The 22,278-nt window shown below is 45.4% G+C and overlaps 2 protein-coding genes across 2 annotated transcripts in view; one reads left to right on the top strand and one right to left on the bottom strand.

Annotated features, from left to right (window-relative positions):
* The first annotated feature begins 1,188 nt into the window (after nt 1–1,188).
* Nucleotides 1,189–8,255, top strand: PSMG4 (proteasome assembly chaperone 4). The gene is made up of 3 exons (XM_027676280.1): nt 1,189–1,465; nt 1,592–1,667; nt 7,709–8,255. Exons 1-3 carry the CDS (start codon nt 1,283–1,285, stop codon nt 7,828–7,830), a joined length of 381 nt encoding a protein of 126 aa, XP_027532081.1. The 5' UTR covers nt 1,189–1,282; the 3' UTR covers nt 7,831–8,255.
* A 4,857-nt stretch (nt 8,256–13,112) lies between these two features.
* SLC22A23 (solute carrier family 22 member 23) overlaps nt 13,113–22,278 on the bottom strand; it is a 106,883-nt gene continuing 97,717 nt past the window's right edge. The window contains 3 exon segments of the mRNA XM_027676276.1: nt 13,113–13,524; nt 19,151–19,274; nt 21,020–21,052. Of these exon segments, the coding sequence (XP_027532077.1) occupies nt 13,167–13,524; nt 19,151–19,274; nt 21,020–21,052 (515 nt within the window). The 3' untranslated portion in view covers nt 13,113–13,166.

Raw genomic sequence — 22,278 nt, 5'->3', positions numbered from 1 at the left:
CCAGAAGAACTGGAGCGGCTCAAGGAAGAAAAGTGATGAGCAGTTCCTTTCCCTCCCCCCATTTCTTAAACGGGAAAATGAAGTCTTAGCACTTAAAAATGGAAATTTTGATTTCTAGCAGCATGTAGGAAATTGGAGGCAGAGGAAATGCTGATTAAAAAGCCAATCTGTATCATTAACTTGCATGTTCTTTATGCAGAGATGATCTGTGCCCGTGGCATTAAGATATATGTTTCCCATTGTAGAGGGCCCACGGCCATCAGGGAGTCAACAACATTCTTATCAGCAACAGACGGTACAGTTTAGAGAAAATCCTTTCCAGTAATGACCGACTTAGCTGTGGTCCAGCTGAAGGCGTGGTGAGCACAAAATTCACACTCAGAGCAAAGCTTTTCATTATTCATGGTTCTGTATTCTCTGGAGCTCCGCAAACCCGACTGGTTTGCCTTGTAATCTCCCACAACCCTGAAAATCTCCAGAGCTGAATGAAGCCAAGGTCGCCGTGACCTTCCTCCTTCCCTTCCCAGAGGCTACACAGCACCACGCCATCCCCTTTCCTTTAGTTTGAAACCCCGGGGCTCCACTCGGGTGACTATCCGGAGCCGCCGGAGCCCCGGTTGCCATCGGGCACGCCTCGTCATACAGGGGTTCACCTGCCATCTAGTGGGGTTTCCACATCCCTGCGGCTGCCTTCGCCTGCATCCCGATCCCGGGCGAACAGGGGGCACCGCTCGGGGAGGTGTGAGGCCCGGGTAAACCGCGTACGGAGGGGGGTGTGTGTGTGTGTGTGTGTGTGCATGCACCGGGGGTGTGCACCGGCGGGGTGCCCGCGCACCGGGAGGAGGTTGTGTCTTTCGGCGGGGTGTGTGGTGGTACACGGAGGGGTGTGCACCGACCGGGGGGAGGGCACACTTCAAGGGGTGGGGGGCGCGGTGGAGGCGCGTTTCCGGAGGGCTGTACCCGGCGGTGCGTGTGCGTGTGGCGGGGTTTGTGCACAGATGGAAGGGCGGCCCCCGCAGGGGCCGTGCACGGAGCGGGGTGCGGGCACCGTTCCGCGCGCACGTGCGGCTGTTCCCTGTGGGAGGTGGAAGCGGCATCCCGTCGGGTGCCGGCCGGGGCGGGCGGCTGCGCGGTGCCGGGGGCGGCCCCTCCGGGCGGGGCGGACACAGCGGAGCGGAGAGGAGCAGAGCGGAGCGCCGCCTCCCCGGGGCGGGCCGAGCCGAGCCAGGGCGCTCGCCCGGGCCTTGCGTGCTCAGGCCTGGCCGCGCCGGGAGAAGGGCCGATGGAGGCGGCGAGCGGCGGCGGAGCGGCGGCGGGGGGCGGCATCGCCCTACACGACTTCAGCGGGCAGCTGGGAGAGCAGCGGGTGCACTTCCACGCCATGCGGCTGCGGGACTCGCTCTTCCTCTGGGTGGGCGCCGCGCCCGCCCTCGCCAGCCTGGCCGTGGCCATGTGCAGCCCCCGCGTGAGTGTCGCCGCCAGGGTCCCGGCTGCCCCCTCCCGGAGCCCTGCGGCCGTGGGGGGTGGCCCCGGCGCTCCCGACCCGCGCTGCCGGGATTAAGCCGTGCCCTCTGCTCTGCTCCGCTTGCAGGACAGCATCCCGGTGGCCGCCTCGCTCCTGGGGGACCCTTCCGACACCGCCTCCTCCTGCCTGGCGCAGCGCTTGGGTAGGTGCGGGGGCGGTGGCTGCGCTCCCCAGGCGGGGCGGGCGGAAGGGCCGCCTCCCGCTGGGAGCACGTGCGTCGGGCCCGGCGGGGCCGAATCTGGTGGCCCTGGGCCACCAGCCCGGGATGGGTGGGCGCAGAGGGATGCGATGCGTGCTGCCCCCGTCGCAGAGCCTCCACCGCTGTAGGTTGCGGCAGTTTCCATCCAGTCCGCAGATTCACTTTTTTATTTTTATCATCCCTGTACGAGTCTGCGGCACCTAAGTCAGCGGCCTTGGGCACGCTGTGCACTGTCAAAAGAGAATTATTTAATATCCTTACCCTGGCTTTGGGTGCGAGGCAGGGGCAGGGTTTCCAGTGACCTCTTCACTATAAACTCTGTTTAAGGCTTGGAGAATTGGGATTGTTCACCCTGGAAAAGAGAAGACTTCAGGGTGACCTAACTGCAGCCTTCCAGTGTCTGAAGGGAGCTTATAGGAAAGATGGGGCAGGACTATGTACAAGCACATATAGTGACAGGACATGGAGGAATGTTCCAATTGAAAGAGAGTAGGTTTAGACTAGGTATTAGGAAAAATTCTTTACTGTGAGGGTGGTGAGGCACTGGAACAGGGAAGTTGTGGATGCCCTACCTGTGCAAGCGTTCCAGGCCAGGTTGTATGGGGCGCTGAGCAACCTGGTCTAGTGAAAGATGTCCCTGACCATGGCAGGGGCCTTGGAACTAGATGATCTTCATGGTCCCCTTCCAACCCAAATAATTTGATGATGATGATAAACCTGTGACACTGCTGTGCTGTGGGTGAGGTGGCCATCACACAAGGCACATACACTTTCCCTGAAGATGAAGCCAAACCGTATCCGATCTTGCACCTTTTAGCCCCCACATTCTGAGAAGTTCTGGCCTGGGAAGTCCAGCGTCATCTCACAGGTGCCCATGCTTAATCTGACTGATCCTAATGAGCACTGCTCAGGATGTCTCCTTTTCCATCATGTTTCCAATGCCAATGTAGCTGGATTCCTGAGTCTTAGCGATAACTTTCAAACTCCTGTTACTGTACTAAAAAAAATAAAAATACATGGCCTAATGCATCCTAGCACCTTCACAGGTCTGACAGCTGCATCCTGGTGGTTACTCATCGCCTACCAGTAGCTGATGCAGCTCCAGCTGGTGAACTGCTGATGTACTTGTTACTGGGTTTTAAAGCAACATGCTGAGCTGCACAACCTTACCTTACTTCTAATGTTTCAGTTGGAAAGGCCACAGAATTATTAATGATCTGTGTGCTGATCTCCATTTCAGGCAGTGTGTCCTGAGTTTGTATCATCAGGCACTTCCATGAGTCTCCACCTTCTTCTCCTCTTTGGCCACTAATGCACATATAAAAAAAGATTACTCACAAGATCTTTGAAAAACAGTACTAGCGTCTTTTCTTCTTTCCAATACCTTCTCTTTTAATAAATACTGTTTTAGTCTACCCTGCTGGCACCATTTTCTCTACGCACTGGGTTCAATCATTTCTACTTCAAGTAATAATTTTATGGCGTACTGTATAACATGATTTCTTAATATGTAATTAGTGCCTTATCCTTAAGAAGTCAGTTAGTAAAAATGTAGTCAGAGAGGATTTACTTTGGATAAAGTGTAATAGTTTATTCTACTTTCCATTTGGTCTCTTTGTCACTAATGCTCCAGCAGGTGCTGGAGCAGGTCCAGAGAAGAGCGACGAGGCTGGTGAAGGGACTTGAACACAAATCCTATGAGGAGAGGCTGAGAGAGCTGGGGTTGTTTAGCCTGGAAAAGAGGAGGCTCAGGGGAGAACCTCCTCACTCTCTACAACTACCTGAAAGGAGGTTGTAGCCAAGTGGGGTTTGGTCTCTTCTCCCAGGCAGCTGTCAGTAAGACAAGAGGGCATGGGCTTAAGCTCTGCCAGGGGAGGTTTAGGTTGGATATTAGGAAGAAATTCTTTACAGAGAGGGTAATCAGGCATTGGAATGGGCTGCCCAGGGAAGTGGTAGATTCTCTGTCCCTGGAGGTTTTTAAGATGAGACTGGATGTGGCACTTAGTGCCATGGTCTAGTAACCATGGCAGTAGTGGACTTGATGATCCTAGAGGTCTTTTCCAACCCGGCTGATTCTACAACTCTGAATTTCTTCTGAATCTCGCACTAAATTTCTGTGTAGCATTGGAGCCCAGCTGACAGTTCTAAGTTGTCTCTGTGATTCCCACTCTCTCCTGTCTTTTTTTTTTGTATGTGTGGTTGCTATCTTCACTCTTAAAAGATTTATTACAGATTTCATAACTAAAGTTTGTAAAAACTTGCCATTTCTTACATTAGTTCTTTCAGTGTTCTAGGACAGAGGCTATCTGAGTAACCTGATTTTTCGCCCAGTGAGTAGTTTCAGTTTTGCTGCCTTTTTTCCCTTATTTTTTTAACCTTTTTTTTTCTCTTTTCTTTTCCTTAAGGTGCTTTTATTATTTTGATTGCTAATTTCCCATACTTTGTTACTGAGAACTGATACTGTTGCTTGGTACTGGGCTATAGGTTACTATTTATCCTTGGAGTGTAAGACCCCTTCCTATTTTCTTTTTGTTTGTGTAACTTAAGTGTCTTTTGTTATTTCATCTTAAACTTCCTGTACCAGCTGTGGCCCAGCTAGGCTTTTGATCAATGTTCCTCTCTATCCATGCCATTTATCCGCTGGGTTGCAGATTTACTTATAGATACTGTTCTTGCTTGTGTGATCCTGCTTAAGATATGCTGTATTGAGGAAGGCTTGTAGACCTTTTTCACCCTTGGTTCGAAGGGGAAAGTCAATAATACACTTCTAGCTTTGAATAATCATATGTTTCCTTTTTACCTGAGTGTCACTGGCTTCTGAAAAAAGAAATACATCTTTCTGAAATCCTACACCTTAGTATTTTGGCTGGCTTTTGTCAGTCCAGCAATTTAAGTGAACTCATGGGCATTTAGTCCAAAACTGTTATTTATTCTCCTGAAACCAGTGGATCAACAAGCATCCCTGCTGTATCTTTGTTTCACAAAGTGCTTGGTAAGAAAATTTGTTTTTCACCTCGGCTAGAAATAGCAAGCTTTGCTGTCACTGGTGTTGTTTTTATCTGGGAGATTAAACCCTTGTTTCTTCCACAAATTCTGTAATAACAGAGATGATATTCACAGTCAAGTCTGACTTCCAAGGTAGTTTTTTAACCATCCTGCCATATGGTAATCTTCAGGCAGGCAGTATCCCTCTCCCCCTAACCCTACTCCCCCCGCCTCCCCCATGCTCGTCACCGTTTTTTCTATGTAGTTTCCATTCGGTCTTCTTCACAGGCTCTCAGTGAAGTAGCATGCCATTACTCAGTGAAGTTATGTGCCATTTGCACATAACTATTTTCATTTCTTATACTTGCCAGTTGCATTCCATTATCTACCGCGTGTTCCTGCAATGTCAGGTTTCCTTCCCTGGAGCAGGAGTTTCAGTGCTGCTGTGCATCAGTGTACACATTCTCCTTTTGTTTTCTTTATAGCCTGGTAGGGGTCCTAGCCACAACAGCTGCATTTGGTGTATTGGCTCTATCTTCTTCCTTATTTCTGATTTTTGTTTTAAAATTTTCCATTGCTAAAGACACACATGCCTTATTCCTATTTCTCTTTCTACATATTTTTATCTGTATCTGCTTCTATGAGGTGCAGGGACTGTTTCTCACCATCCTGCCCTATTGCTTTGGCACCAGATGTGTCTCACTAGTCAAGAAACCCAAATCCTAAAAGATTGTTTCCTGTAGGTTAGTGGTGGCCAATTCTTAAGGACAACTTGTCCATTGGTGCCTCCCTTACCTGCATAGCCTGAAATCACAGTGCTTTGGGCTGAAGTGACTACTGATTAGTGCCATATCTTCATCTTCCCTCTGTAGGGACTGGCAGACCCTTGGTGAAGATCACCTCAACTCTTTGATATTTATCATCCAGGCACAGTTCCCTTCCACCACCTCTTTTCCAGCATAGTCTACAAACTTATGGCCAACACTTGTCCTGTCTGTTCTGCTCCCACTGAGCTTCTCTTCAAGCTTAGATTTGGGCCTTTGCCCTGTACATGGGGTTGTAGGAGTGGGTCTGTGCTGCTATAGTTTCTCCTGGCACTCAGCATGTCCCAGACAATGGCTGCTGAGGAATTTTTTTCCTCCTCTTTGAAGAGCTGGTGCAACAGGGGTTATTAACCAGGCTGCATGGGAAGCAGACCAAGGTTTTTTAGGTCTTGTCTTTTACAGTTTTTGGCTTTACTCTGAGGTTGCAGATGGTCTTCCATGGAGCCATAAGATCCTTCCTCTTCTATCCTTCCCACAAGGGTCCACATGTCCAACCTAATCCACACGAAGCAGGGACAGAAAAGGTCCCGCTGCCCCTCAGAGCCAGGGCACAGTGGTAGGAGCAGAGGTCCTTGGCAGAGGTGACCCTCAGAGATTCAAAGTGTTCCCAGGATCTGGAACAGCATCCTGGAGATGCTATTGGACCTTAGGCAAACATAATTAAGAAGTTGAGTTTTGACACTGCAGTGTACATATAGTTTTGTTAGCTAGGATAATGGTATTAATTAGATCAGAATTAGCATTGCATTCATTTAGGGCATGATGATGAAGCACTAGCACTTACAGAACACACTGCTTTATACCACAAAAATCTGGTGCCAGGTGCTAATTTTTGCAATCAGAGCAACACACTGCATTATATCAGCATTTTGTAGTGCCAAGTCTTAATAGGCAAACTAGTCCTTGCATTTCAGAAGCAGCTCTACTTTCTGAGACAGGAAGCTGGTAACCTGTTAGAATAGAAAAATAATAATAAATTGATTTGCATAATGAAAATGCCTCAAAGGAATTGTTTAACTACATTTTATACACACACATATATATCTATCTTTTCTGTAGTTAACTTTCCTATTTAGAAAGGATCAAGATATTAGGAGTCCTGGTGTTTCTGTTTTCAAGTTTAAAAAATTCAGATGATGTTTTTGAATATTCAAGCAGAATAGTCTGATTTGTCTCTAGGATCATCAGCTCCCAGCTCATTCCCTGAAAAGAATATCTCATGACCCAAATATTGTTTTTTGTCTTCTATTTTACACAACTAATTTAAATTTAGTGCCTGTTTTTCCTGTATGGTGCCTAAACTTTCACAAAGTTTAGCTTTAGTAATATAAAAACAGTCAAAAATTTGCGATATTACTGTGGTAAAATCTAAGTAGGAGTCCATTTTATTTATAAAACACTTCTTGGTGTTCTCTCTTCTATTTTGATAATTAAGTCTTCCTGCCCAGTAGACAGTTTTTTGTTTTTGGTTTGTTTTTTTTTTTTGTCGTTGTTAATTAGCTCTTTCATGGAAAGCAGCTCTTAATTTTGTAGCACTTCTCTCCAAGTACTTGTCATTACGGTAGCCTGGAACTTTGTGTGTGACACTCAGCTGAGGCTGTTCAGTCTCTTGGAGTGATCATGGACACTATGAACAAAGGCTAAAGGAAACAAAATTATTGACAGCAGGCTTAGACATACTATTTGGGGGCTTTTAAAGGGTTCATAATAAAACAGAACTTGGTTAATTGGGGCTCAATCACTTTCTTGTGCACTTTCCCTCTATTAATGTTTTACACAGCATAGACTTACCAACTCATAAACTTTATTTCAGTGTGGACTCCAGTACAGTCTGTAATTTCACTTAAAATAGTATATTTAAGAAGTGTCCAGAAAATCCACTAAAAGCACTGCAAGGCTTTCCAGTGACTAATGGCTTTTTGCATCAGGCCAAAAACTAGTTGAAAGTCACCAGTTTTATGCTGCTTACATCAGTGATGTGCAAGGTTATGCCCAACACGCTAATTGTCAGGTAATGGTACTGCTGTTCCTTAATAATTGCAGCCAGTACAGCAGGAGTGGAGAACATCATCTTAGAAATCTGCACGATATGGCTTTTTAAGAGGCTTGCTTGAATACTATCATCACTTTTATATAAGAACAAAATATGGCTGACTACTCTGTTTTGTATTTTAGCCAGCAAGACCAAAAAACAGATATTTGTCAGCTACAATCTTCAAAACACAGACAGCAATTTCACCTTACTCATAGAAAACAGGATCAAAGAAGAAATGATGGCTTTTCCAGAGAAGTTCTGACTTTGCATCATTGTAAAATAAGATGAATTGTTTCAGAAAAACTGATGGAAATTTTCACACTGACATTAAATTAGTATATTTGTTTTGTATTATTTTGATTGCATTTGTGGTTGTTATTAAATATAGATGGACATAGATACAACTGGACCTGGAATTAATTTTTTTGCAAATAAAATTTGAATTTGAAATTTCAAAGCAAAATTTTTTTTGCTACCCTGCTAAGTAGGATAGCAAATGGATGCTACAATTGATGAACATCATTGTAAAAATGCATGCAGTGTGTGGCCTCCATGCAGTACTGGGATCTGCTGGGTAATCAGTTCCAAATTATATCTGTACAGTTAATCTACTGTGTACTAGCACTGAACACAGTATAGCAGCTTTTAGTGTTCAAATAAAGAAACCCCACATTTTTGTATTGTAAAGCTGTGACGTGTTACTTTTCTCCTTTTAGCCCCTGTTGGTTGTAGTACTAATGCTAAACACTGGATTTCCTTCTGTTCCTTGGGCATTAAGAACACTAGAAGAGTTTCACAAAGTGTTATCTGTACATCCCTGAGGACTATGTAGAAGGAAAAAGCACAGCTTGAATTCTAGGGCAATAGATAAATCTGTCAGGCTGCTAGAAGAGCATACCATGTGTAAATTGAGCATATACATTAGAAAAATCAGAGCTGTCCACTACCGTGACCACCACTGCAAAGTATACTGCTGCTGTTTTATTTCATGAGAGGGCAGCTAGGAGTTAACAATCCAGGTTATTTTTTTCCATTGCAAGTTGAGCCCTGACTCAAACATAAGCTTTTGATACAAACAAAATTTACTAGTGCTGCTTCTAGACAACTATCTTAACCCTCTGCAGAAAACTGATGAATTTACCTTGCTGTGGTGCCATAATCAGCAATTAAAAACTGTAACCAAGAGGTCACTGTTGTAGGAGGCACAACTGCTACTGAGTCTCTTGTCCAAAAGGGTTTGAACAGAGAGTGGCTTCAACATGTTGTATTTGATGTGGGCGCAGAAAGCTCCTCCTCACCTGGTGGGAACAGCTGTCGGTCTTTGGCCACAGTTCACGATCAGAATCGCAAAAAGCAACTGTTGGAGGGTATTTTCTTTTTAATTTACACCACCCAGGAAACAGTCAACTACTCTTCTGTAATGGACTACACTGATAATTAGTTGTAAATCAATTTGCTGGATTAATTAGTCTGATTTACAAACAGCTCATTCTGTTTTTAAAGGAGGGTAGGACTGTTCGCTGAGGCATCAGCTGCTGCTGGGTGTTTCAGAAGTCACTGTGAGGGAGCCAGACCAAGGAGAGCAAACTGATGGGACAATGTCATTTTATTCTGTACATTTACATACAAAGTTCTTCTCAGTAGGTACAACAGATGTAACATCATGCAGACATTTAGCTTGTAAGACTGTTTTCAGTACTTGATTTAAGCTTGTGCTATGAGGAAGCACCACCAGACTATTCATGATCAAAACATACAGTAACACGATTCTTTAAAACTTCATTAGAAACTGAAATGGGGAGGGAGATCTCACCCACTAGACAAAACACACCATACTCCTTTCCTGAAACATTTTACACAATACATTTAAAATGAGGTTTGTAATTTTCTTTTCTTAAAAAATAAAATAATTTAAAAAAAGTTACAGTGAGGGAGATCATCCCCCCACTTAATAGTGTTGTCTTATGTGCCAGCTACAGGCGCAACTTGACTTGACATTCACAGAGTTCAGTTAATGGCACTTCTGCTTCCAATTTGGTGACCAATAAAGTGTTTGGCTCCAGGAAGTGGCAACAGTTAAGTAAAATACTTCCATTAAAAAGAACAACAACAAAAAAAGCCTGCTCAATGAAACCAAAAAGTAAATCACACAACCCCCTTTCAGAGTGGCCACAGAACACTTGCAAACAGGCAACTGTTGTAATCCATTTGCAGTGTGTCTGGCAACAAAAGCAGTACTGAAACCTTAAAAGGGGACAAACCCCCCAAGATCAAGCATAATGTCACTTCACATTTTTGTTTAAACTTACGAAGATGGAAGAAAGCCCTTAAATGGTAAACCCAAAGAAAAATCTACTGATGGGCTCAGAGGTTACTGAAGGTTCACAGAAAAAGGCCAAAATGGAGAAGACAGCTTGGACTGCTTCCCCTGTTATGGTGGCCAGAAAGAGCCGCCTGAGAAAAGCCTGTCTTGGTGATGGCTGGTGGGGGGGGATGCAGCCAAGGAGCAAATGGAGCAGCTAGCTGGGACCCCAGCAAAGAGCCCTGTCCTGCTGCAGGACTAGGAAAAGCAGGGCAAGCATTCCATGCTTCCTTTCTGCCCTGCTGCACTGCCTGGTACTCGACTCCTCCACAAAAGACATGTTTAGTGAAAGCCTTCCAACTCTGTGAGCATGTGTGAAAGAAAATAATCATCGCAGAAGTGTTCGTGTTTTCAGGAAAAGGAGCAAAACTGGAGCTGCCATGGCAGGAAATTAGTTTTTGTTTTATTGTCGTGACAGAGGCAGAGGGCCAAACCAACTTTGTTGCAGAAGATCAGTACCGACTACCTGGTTTCAAGCAAAAAACCAAAAAACCAGCAAATCAAATCAATTTCATAAGATTTTTTTTTAAATAAATTGCTGCACATTCCTGTCACCTAGTTTTTTTTCTATATAAATGTTGCTATGTTTAAACAATTATTCTTTTCCCTGTGCCTGTCTGTCCTGGGAGAGCAACCACCAGAATAGGAAACGATAAAGTGCTGTGGACAACAGCGGTGAGCACACCAGGACTGCTGACAGTGCTGGAAGCAGCCAGTTTTATAAGGCTTGTGGATGGTCTACAAAAGCTGTACCACAGCTCGAGCATACAGGCACACAAGACCACAAACGAAGGAGCTGCTGGCTCCACGGCAGGATGGATGGCAGCTGCTTTCTGCCTCTGTGCTCACACCTTCTCCGCATTCAGGCCCTTTTTCTCTTCCCTTAAGATTTGTTTTGCTTCTTCAATTTTTTGTTGTGAACCCATTTTTTCCTCCCTGAATGTGTGTGGCTTGCAATAAGCATCTCGCATCAAAGGCAAAAGGTATTGCACAAATTTGGCACGTGAATACTGCATGAGTGGGGAAGGGCTGGGTTCCTGGGTGAACAGACTGCAAAGGTCTCGGCACAGAACAAAAAGAAGCAGCCGTACTCAAGTCTGAAAATAAAACTTTAGTGTAGGGAAGATTGGGCTCTTGCTGTCACAGCAAGTCTAGCAAAGGTGAAAAAAACCCCAAGTAGTGTACCTTTGGGCAAAACTACCATCAACTGGTCCAGTGTTTCTTACCAGGCTCAAGAAGAACCCAATGTCCACATCCTCTGTAAAAATTAGCAGCTTTAGGACAACATTGTTATTCTGAACACAACCACCTCTGTCGGTTCTGCAGGTCTGCCTATCCCCTTGCATTCATCAGCATCTGAGGCTGTGCTACTTACTGCATTGCCCGCTGGGGAGCACATATCTCTGATTTATTGGGGACTGTAAGAGGACATTGGCAGCCTAATGGAGGATGGAAATTGTTAGGTACAGTAGTTAATCGACAATATATACAGCAAAGGAGGAAGGGGAAGGGAAGGGAAAGGAGGAAAGTGCAAATGAGCACTTTCCATGCATATGAACGCAAGATGTACATCAAACAAAGTGGCAATCATACGGACACTCAATACAACATTGACATCCTGCTGCTCTGTTTGAACGTCTGCACTACCGAGCAATCACAAATGGATGGCCTGAGTGAGAAAGGAGAAGAGGGAGGGAGAGTGGGGAGGTTAACTACAATGCAAGAAAGCTGTTTGTTTACAGAGTCCTTGCATTGAACTAGGTCCTCACAATATTCTCTTGTGTGAGAACCAAAAGCCGATGGCCAAAGGAAGTAGTTGATTTGGGGGCTGGAGAAGTCAAGTGGCCACCGTCAAAGTGCCATCTGCACAGTAGGAGGTAAACTGGATGTTCACTTTGTGTAGCACTGATCTAATTTAAGTAAACTTTTTTCATGATCTAAAATCTTATAAGAGCAGTTGGGGAAGGAGGAAATCTGGGTGAGTTCACTGTATATTCTTGGGTCAGAACCCAAAACCATCTGTTAAGGGCCCAAGACAGCTCAGTAAGACATTATTCACAGGCTATCAATTAATTCATTTCCAACAGTCATTTAAGCAGTTTGTCCGCTTAAATTGAAAACCCAAACCCTGGTTCTAAAAACAGGTAACACAATGCCAGGACACTCATTTCCCAGGAGCAGAAATCCTAGCTGTGCTGCCTTTTGGAATAAAAGTATTAGATTGTAGCCCATGCTCCTTACTGTTTATCCCTGCTGGTTCATGCTCTTCTCCTGGAGAAGTCAGAAATCCTGGGCCTCCTGATAATTAAAGCCATTCTCAGCAAAACTAATTTTTGCATCATTAGTCAAATTATTTGCATCATCTATGTTACTATTAAAGACCACTGGGAACCACCTAAAATAGACTAATATACTCTTAAAAAGCAGCAAGCTGATTCACATTGAAAAATCAGCTTGTTTGGGTAGGATTTTCTTCAATGCATTTGGTGAAAAAAAAAAAAAAGGACTAATTTAGAAAGTAACTTTTAAGTGCACATGGGCTATAAAGACAAACATAAGCTGCCTAAAACGCAGTCAGAGTTTGAGTCACAACAGGTTTTGCTTTGTTTTTGTCTTCCTTTTTTTTTTTTTTTTTTGTGTATACAAACGCAGCAGGCAACCTGGACACTTGGACTTTCTAGACAGGCAGAAGAATGTTGCACAAGTCTAAATTTAAGTCAATTCAACTTTGTGGTTGATCCCTCTTTCCTTTAAAGAAACACGAAAACAAAACAGAAAACAACACTCCCCTCCCCCCATGGTTTCTTTCTTGGAATGGCTGCACCTCTTATAATAAGATGGCTTCATTTTTGTGATCTATGAAAGGAAAAGGAAATAAAGTGCTTCTTGAGAATAAATCAAAATAAATATACATATTTAATGGCAGGAAAAAAAGAGTTCTGAAGGGCTACTGCCAGCCAGGTCTTTTTTCAAATGAGTCTTTTCCCCCAAAATTTTTTCAAGAGCAATCTGCACAACAGTTGAAGATGCCAAAATTTGCTTTAGTAGCAGAGTTGAATTCCTCCAAGTTTGTGTCTGCTCCACCACTGGTTTGCAAAATCTGTGCAAAACACCTTTGCCCAAAGTGCTACTCCTCCCGCACAACAGCATAAAATAAAATACAAAAGAAAGAGAAGAAATAGAAGGGAAAAATAAAATAATAATAAAAAAGAAACGGAAAAAAAAAGTCCACCCAGTTACATTGACTTCATCCCGTTGGCAGTGGTGTTCTCCGAGATCCCGTCACTCACAGCTGCTGAGTCATGGAGGCCAGAGTAATCCTTGAGTTCAGAGTTTGTCAGGAGCAGGGGCTGCTCCCCCTTCTTGTGTGGCAGGAGGGGCTGCCGGGTGTAATGTTCCCCATCTGGGATGTTCTCGGGCAGGTTCTGGTTCTTGCTCTCTGGCAGCAGTAGGATGCAGATGATGCAGATGAGAGTGCAGCAGGCGAAGATGACATGGTGGAGGAAGTAGCCTTTCTGGTTGTGGAGCTCCATGATGGGGGCGGTCAGGCGGCCAAAACCCGCACTGGCCAGGACCAGCCCCAATCCGCCTCCCCTGCAAACATAGGCAGAGATGAGAGCCTAGCCCCACTGGCACTGGGGTGGGGAGCCCACAGACCCGACAGGTCCTCCAGACTAACCCTCTGTCTGGCATGCACCCAGGGCATCCAAAGTCTTGAAGGCAAACCTGGTTTGTTCCGAGCTTTCACACTGCACAGTCACTCCAGCAGGGAGTTGCTTTGCTGTTGTAGATAATTGCTGCTTATTTGCCTCAGTGTGGGGAAATAAGTATCATTTCATAGCCATTTAACTGCCCCCATATAAGAAGAGGAGGAGCTTTATCATCTGAGTGTGTAGACAGCCCTCTAAAGTATTCTCAACTCCAAGTATTCCCACATTTAGTCAGGGAAAACCACATTTTGCTTAGCATGCCAGCCTTCTCTCCACTTAGACAAGGCACACCAAGAAGCAGTAGGTGCAGAAGTCAATTTTGGCTGCCTCTAAGGTACCTGGCATCATTCAGCAGTGGAGGCAGGAGATCAGACTTAAAAAGCCACTACCTCGATCTTTTATACCAAACACTTGAGTGCTGAAATATTTTCTACACAAAACCATGTTGGGGCTGGAACTTTTCAACACATTGATGTTGTAATAAAATACATAGTTTTCAAAAAAAAAGTGTGAAAATAGACTCATTGTCCTCCAGTTACAAGCACAGAAGCTGCTTGTGCAAGCCCAATTCAGTGTTCTCTCCTGATGCAAGCAACCTCTCTTGCAATTCCTCATCTTGCTCATCAGCATCTCTCTCCAGGCCCTGGTGTGGACAGAACTGGCACACCTTATGTTGAGGCACAGCTCATGCTCCTGGGTCTGTTTCTGTTGGATGACCCCACACAAAAGCAGCACTGCAGATGTTTCTGTGGGGCAGGCCATTCCCTCCTCCTGCTGTGGCACAACTGAGGTCTCCAGCCAGCAGAGTGTCACCCTTAAGTGATTCATTCTAACAAAGCCTGTGAGACTGGAAGCTTGTCCTTCACTTTCCAAAGACCCTGCTGCCTGCAGAGGGAGGTTTCCCTGTGAGCTTCATCACTGGCACCCTGCTTCCTTAAGAAGCAGGCAGTATGTTTCCTGCAGTTCCTCTGGGATATGCTATCTACTCCCAAACCCTCTGAAGCTCAGATGCTTCAGTTTCTGGCCCAATGCAGAGCTGTAATTATTAACAATAACTGGCCCTTATAGCAGATGACTGCAAAAGGCAAATGGACTGCTTTATGTCAAATACGTGGGAAAAAAATCAGTGTCATTGATGTAACCATACTAGAAATCACAGTATTATAAACCTACAAATGCCAAATCCACTCAGCCAGCCACCGTGTTAAAGCTAATCTTCACGCAATCCTTTCCAAAATCCACTGCTGCTTACTTGACAGCTGAAGGGCAGCAAGCATAGGTTTCAAAAGACACTTTTGGGACATCGACTGGGTCAAAAATTCACGCATGTATGTTCCAGTTCTCCAGACTCAGCAGAGCATCTTTCACAGACAACAGCAACTTCCCCAAATACTGCCAAAAGCCCTTATTAAAAACTTGCCAGCTTTCCAATGGCAATTTAGAAACCCAGCTGAATGCGACTATTGTGCAACTGGCCTCCCTGCAACTTCATTTATACACTCACATGAGTAACCGACACAACCAGTTCCAAATGCATGGCAAATCTCACTCCGAGCTGGTTCTCAGGATACAAAAGCCCAGCTCATTTACATCAGTGTTTGCTACAGCTGAATTGTATCTCAGCCCTCCTGAGAAGGACCTGAGGTGAGTTTTAAAAGCTGCTGTAGAAGGACATCAAGCAAACTGAAAGAAAATGGAAAAAGGCAACAACAAAGACGGCTCTGTCATTTATGGGTCAAGTGGCTTCAGATTTGGGGGGGGGAAATGTTTTTCCATATGATGTCATTAATTACAGCAGGCTTTACTTTATCCAGTGCCATCAAAACCTGGCGGAAGGCGGCTTGAAAGTACATTTTGGTACGTGTCTTAGAAGGGGTTTCTTTAAGGTTTGACTACATTGCAAGCATGAAAATGTGAAGGAAAAAAAGAGAGAAAACTGAAAATACTGTCAGGAATTTTTTGTTCTTTCTATGCACATCAAGAAAACAGCTACAAGACAGGAGAGGCAGCACCGTCATAATTCACACTGGTTTTGCAGGTGACATGGGCAGCAGGTGGAAACCAAAAACATTCTGAGTGTTTTGGGACATTACTCCTCCTCAGCTTGAGGTCTTCCATGGCAGGGGCCAGCTACTGTACTTCAAACACTCTCAAAGTGGAGCCTGCAGAGGGAGTGTGAGGGCTCCTGGTATCCACAGTGAGCCCCAGCTTCCCCCCTCACACCTCTGCCTGCCAGTGGCTGCTGTGGGGGGCTTTCCCATGGCACGGCTCCATGGATGATCGACCAGAACCGCTTCTTCAACCTCTGCTCACCCACTGGCAGAAGGGAGGGATGGTTTGTACATAAACCTCAGCATGAAGTTTATGGTCCTGACAAGGGCAAATTGCAAAGGGACCTTGGTCCAAAATTTTGTCCTCAGAAAGGTCCTGCTTGTTCATGGAGGGGGAAAGTTCCTTGCTTGTTACTGCAGTATTTTTTCAGGGAGCAGCAAAACATCCTCACTGACATTCTAAGGAAAGGGCTTTGCCCTTCCCAGCACTCCTCAGGAGAGCAGAGAAATATTAATCCTGTCTTCAGATGGCCATTTGTCTGCATTGAGCAAATGCGTTAACACATGGCACGGCTCAGAGTACAAAAGAGCCAGAGAGCTGCTCAGGCTAAAGAAGACTTTGGGAGAGCATCTGCTCCAGCCTCCTGCACAAAGCAAGGCCAACTCTGAAATCGGACCAGGTTTTCTGGGCTTTGCTGAGTCAGCTTGGCCACTTCTTGAAGTCAGTCCCTGAAAACCTCCACAGTTTTTCCCTGCCCATACATAAGTGACTTTTTGTGCGCTCAGTCGTAGGCCAGAGCTTCTGTAATACATCAGGATGTCCTTGGCCTCATGGAGTAAGGCCCCACCTTCAAGAAGCCAGGCCAGGTTCAGGTGCCAGTAAACAGCCCGGCACCCCACTGTGTTGAGGAATACGCTCAGTGCAGGTAGCTGGGTGTGTGAGGTGCTGTGTGAGCTGCAGATTGAGCTCTAGGGGCAGGATCCCAAGGCAAGAGGCTGTGCAGTGGCGTGGACCCTTTGTGCAAGTGTGACTGCTGAGTGACTGCTGGATGGTCAGACAGGAAAGTTTCTTTAACAACTGGAAATTTGATTTCAGGCAACTATTGATGGGTAAAACTCCTGATTCGGCCATCACTGCCCACTCTTCATTTCTTTAGCAAAGTGAATACAAAAGAAGGACATTGACAGAAAGAAACAGATCTCTCTTCAACTTGATAGTAACTGAGCATGTGGAGGATGAGGAGAGGGGACACTGTGTTTTCCTCAGCCTATTTCTACTTAGTAGCTGTGCAGACTGCAGTGGTGTTAAGATTATTAGATGAATTATCAGTGCCACTCGGTGCTTTAATTCAGCATCTGGATGGAGCTCCATACTGTAGCCCCTGGTACAAAGAAGGGCAGCTCCTGGTGAAGCCCTCCTGCCTACTGCCAGGAGACCAGGATGCAGTGCAAGGGTATGAAGGACCCCTTGCCACATGACAGCATGAAACCATGTTGCTGGAGCAGGTGGCACCTCTTGGTGATGAATATGGCTGTTTTCCTCCTCTACTACTGTAACTGTTCATGTCAACACCACAGCAGCAGATATGAATGGGCACTATGAGGTTGCTATTATGCCACCACTACCTCAGATAATGACAGTGCTGTTTTCCACCCTCAGGGGTGGGAGATTACAGGTAAAGAATTTGATTAGGGAAACCCTTGAGACAACCCCAGTGTTCTCTTTGCCTCCCTTTTCCTTAAGGTTCCTTGAGATTCAACCAAAAGCATATTAGTATCATAGAATGGTTTGGATTGGAAGGAACCTTAAAGATCATCTAGTTCCAACACCAAGGCAGTATTTTGGAGAGCAGGTTACGAGGGAGCAGCAAGATCCCACCAAAATGCAAGACAGAAGGCAGCTTAATCACACCTCTGCCCGAGACAGGTTTATGCACCATCCTGAGCTACATCTCCTAATTACAGCCGCAAGTGGATCTTATTGCGGTGGTAGGACCGCAAAGCACTGCAGTGTCATCATCCCTATAAATAAACAGGGACCCTGAGGCATATCCAGCTATTGTCACTCATCTGGTATCACCCAGCAGAGTGGGGGAAGCAGAATATCAGCTCCCAGCCAGGACTTTTTCCCCTTCCCTGGAGCAACATAAGTGACTTAAGGAAAAAAATCTTGCTAAGTTCACACTGCACATCTGATCCTACTTAGCAGATTCTCTTCTGTCTGACATAGTCAATTCCTTATCTATGTTTCTTTCAAACAGAGACAAGAAGAAAATTAAAGAGGCATAAAACCACCAAATTGACTGACACACACATAAATAAATAGCTGTTAGTGTTTTGGGTTGCTGTATAATCTCACTGCTCACACTGCCTTTCCCTGTGGAAATAATGTTATCTGTAAAATACATTCGCAAACTGAGATAGCTTGGAAGAAAAGGCCATGGATCAAGGAGACTCTAGCTACTCAGCTAACAGTTCTGCAGTAACACTTTTGCAAAGTGCAAAAGGCATGTAATTTGGAGGGGAAAAAAAAAGAGTATGCTCTTTCCTCCACTCTCTCTCCCTCCCACACATATGACCTACATTTCTGGGAAATTCAATGGAGTCAGGGAGGACTCCTGAACTGCTGTGGCATTGCTAAAAGCATAATCCAGAACACAAAAGCACAACCTTTGTGAAAGATAACAGCAAATATATAAAATGGTACAAACCCCTGACTCTGCAAAGACATGTTATGGGAAATTCTCCAACAAAGATCATCTGTCTGATTTCTACTATTTCCCAGGATGAAAGCACTCCTCTTTAGAAAAATTTTGAGTCTCTGCAAAGATAGATCTGTGTGCAAAGAGAAAGGTGACTTTACCTTCAGTAAAGGCAGACCACTAACAGGGGTGCTGCTGTAGGAGAGGAAGGCTTGCAGAGCACCTTTACACATCAAAAGCATTTAACACCGTATATTTCAACACCTGCCTTCCACGGAAGCACCCCTACAGGTGGCCTGGTTAACCTGTTCTATGGGGACAGGGATTGCTGGCTACCATGTCCTCCTCTGCACACTCATGGAATTTCTCCTTTAACATCACGATTTAAACTCACCCGGTCGCTGCTTATATAAATCCCGTAGAGTAAGTGAAGCAATAACAACATTCAACCACACAGTCTGGTTCAGCTGAGTATTTAAGACCCTAACACACTGCAATTCATGTCTGTCTCGCCCGTTGAACATCACCATGATGGGACACAAGGTGGAGCCATGGGAAATGAAGCCTCTCTGTACACAGACACACATTTACTCAGGCAGACTGACTGCAGTGACCTTAAAGAGCAGCTCCAAAATTGCTGAGGTCTCCATTTACATGGCGTTTCCCCTCCCATACAATATGTTAAGTTACACAGGCCCTTACAGTTTAATGAGGATAATTCTGTCCCCATCTTTTGAGCTCAGGGCCAATGTCTTACCTGATTACCGTGGGTGTGATTTCAGCACAGAAGAACACGCTGAGGCTTCCAACAGCATGCGAAGAAAACATACCCACGATGGAAAATGCAACAGAGAATTTGTCTTTGATGCTGTCACTCATACCTGACAAGACAAGTGTGTTCATAAAAAGTAAGAATGAGGCCAAACTTCCAAGGAAAAAAAATAAGAGGTTTATGGTTTATGTTACTCATCTCCTTAGACAAGAATATGAGTTATTTTGTAATACTAATTTAAAACTGGTATTTATAGCATCCATTCCCCAAGCACCTGAGACATGAACATACATGAAAAAAATCATAATGTCATGCCAAAAATGGCAGCAATCTCCAAATTTTTTATGCTCGGCCACCACAAAAAAGGTAAAACCCAAGAAAAAACACATCTTTGGGCAGTCTTTTAGGCACCAGCTGCTTCCCTCCCATTGCAGGGCAAGAGGGGAAAGAAATAAAAGTGCTCCCATCTCTGTGCTAAGCCCCTGCATTTGATCAGTCTGCAAACTGTCGTAACTCCCAGCTTTACAGCCTTGCCCAACAACTCTGGATGAGAACAGCTGATGCCAAGGACGGTAAAGCACTCCCTGAAGTCAAGGCTGTTTGCTCAATCATTTCATGGCTGGATGGCAGCAAGGCTTCCGGGGTGAACAGTGTCTATCAAGCACAGGGAGAAACCCCAGTAAATCTAAACAAAGCTAAAGGAAACTGTCTTCTGGTCACGATGATAGTACATCTCACCCTTGATCCCTGCTCACCACCTTCTGTGGGCAGGGGCAGGATATCTGATCCAGAGTTGTACAAGCTCATGTGGTCTGTCCTGACCAGAGAGGAGGTCATGTCACTTGCAGAGACTATTGCATCATACAAGGGGAACACATTGTGCCAGAAAGGAGCACTGGGGAAAGGACTGGAGCTTTGCAGCCAACGCTCTCCCACCTTTCTACAGCCAAATCCCAAGACCTGCCTGAAGAAAGAACTGTTCATCAACATGTAATCCCAAGCAGGTGCAGTCTTTGGGTCGGATCCAATGAAAATTAACAGCTGGTTTTGCTCTTGCTGAATATATCGGCTGTCAGGAGAGCAAAAGGTGTTTGGGAGCTCTTCGGTTACATCTTCCAAAACATGTTCCAGCCTGCTCAGGGCTAAGCCCTTTCTGCAGTGCACCCCAAGTTTGGGAGAGAGAGCAAATACCACCAGCAGATAAGGCTGTGAGCATAGCAACTTGCAAAATATGGGTCTCTGAGGCTCCCTGGCCGCTCTAGCATAGCGGGTGAGGCTATACCACTTATCCCTCAGGGAGTCATAACTGCTCAGCAGAACAGACCTTGGAAAAGCTGGGCAAGGACAGGTCTGTCAAATCTAATACAGAAGGGTAAATTTTGTTCCCCTGTAGCCTGTCATTGCATTGCTATTACAGTACTTCAGCCTGGTATAAGGTGTCTGGGAAAGTATTTTTGAAGGTGTTTAAGTCCCCTTATGAGAAGTGACTTTGTCATCTCAGATCTTTCTGGAAAAAAAAAGAACTGAGATTCCTGAACTGGGAACGTTGCTTCTCCGAAGGAGATTTTCTGAGAAAGTCTTACCATGTATCTGAAAATAAACCTCTGCACCCTCTCTTGACATGCAGAGGCAAGACAGACTATGTGGAGGGGATGCAACACCAAGAGACTGCATATAAATGAGCAGACCTGCCTATGAGTGGGGTCTCAAGGCACTGCGTAGAAGTGGGCTTTCCCCCTGCAACTCTCTGTGGCAGTAGCTCTGCTCTGGGTGCTTTGACTCAGGCCTTTCGGATCTACCTGCTGCTGGTAGATGTAGTTTCCAGCATAATGCAGATTTGTCTGTAAACCATACCTGAGTCTGGAAGTTGACTGTATTTTCCGATCACTGGATCCAAGACCACAGAAGTCAGAGTAAGATAAAAATAAGAGAGAAAAGGAGAAAAAACAAGAACATACTGTTTTTACATATATATTTATCCAAAGGAAAAGAAAAAAAATGGTAAATCCCACATGCCACCCTAGCCCCTCCCACAATTCTTTCCCATGCCACAGCTGGCACATCTTTCCCTGGCCACAAGACAGGACATGTTGTTTCCAGGCACATTTCAGCTGGAGGACAGCATGCTAATGAGACAGTGATAACAAACCAGCAGTAAAGCATATTTAAGAGCCCCAGAATTACCACTGGGATTAACATAAAGGCCTCTTTGTGTTTTCTCCCTCTTAATGAAGGGGGAGAAGAAAAAATGCCCTCCTGCTGCAGCCCCAAAGGAATGGCCAACAGAAGCTTTAGAGATTAAAAAGTCTGGGCATCAGAACCATCAGGCTGGTGGGAGACCTATTCTTCACCAAAACCCCGAGCGGATGGTCCATGTGTCACCTAGCCACAACTGCCACGTGTCCTAACCACACAGGAGTGCACAGCAGTACTGGGCAGCAAGGGGAAGGGCAGCAGCACAAGCTGGCCATAGCGCTGCTGCTCATCTCCCTCTGGGCTTCTGTGACTTCCCAGGTGACACCCCAGAGTTCAGAGGAAGGGGCAAGCATGGCAAGCCCCAAGGTCTGCTGCAGGTTTGTGGCTGGCAAAGAATATCTCTCTCTCTCACTGTTCTCAAATTCTGATTTTAATTTGCCAATTACACCCAAATTATGCTAAGCTAAAACACACAGGATGCTGTGGCAGGAGGGTCACTGCTTCTCTCCAAACACTGTCTAGCTCTTCTGAGGAAGAAGGGGGTATGATCTAGAGTGGGGGGACTTGAGCTGCTCTTAAGTTCAAGGCTGCCTTTCCTTCCTCTTCTCACAAATGAGGGGGTGAGGGTAGAGTGGGGAAGGCTGACAGGTGCACCGTGCTGAGAGTACCAGTGTAGCACAACACACCTAGAGCCCGTGCCTGCTCTTAGTTTTAGCAACTTGGCTCACAAAAACACCTAAACCCACTATGAAAAAAATTGTAATGATTCCTACAGGGTGTTCCTCTCCACCTCCCTCACTAATTTTTTTTGTTGAAAAACTGCAACCAGATTTTCATGGCTCTAGAGCAGATTAACAGCTTTGACATACTTTCTCTCAACTAAGCAACTGCATGCTTATTACCTCAACAGCCTCAAA

The sequence above is a fragment of the Neopelma chrysocephalum genome, unplaced genomic scaffold (assembly GCF_003984885.1).
Source record: "Neopelma chrysocephalum unplaced genomic scaffold, ASM398488v2 Primary Assembly neopelma1_26b, whole genome shotgun sequence".
NCBI classification, from domain to species: Eukaryota; Metazoa; Chordata; class Aves; order Passeriformes; family Pipridae; genus Neopelma; species Neopelma chrysocephalum.
This window is presented reverse-complemented; position numbering and strand designations above follow the sequence as displayed.

Excerpts from the sequence above, each read along its gene's own strand:
- PSMG4 (XM_027676280.1), top strand. The coding sequence starts at position 1,283 with ATGGAGGCGGCGAGCGGCGGCGGAGCGGCGGCGGGGGGCGGCATCGCC. Across the intron at positions 1,466-1,591 it reads TGGCCATGTGCAGCCCCCGC|GACAGCATCCCGGTGGCCGC; the intron begins GTGAGTGTCGCC and ends CTCCGCTTGCAG. Across the intron at positions 1,668-7,708 it reads CTGCCTGGCGCAGCGCTTGG|CCAGCAAGACCAAAAAACAG; the intron begins GTAGGTGCGGGG and ends TTTGTATTTTAG.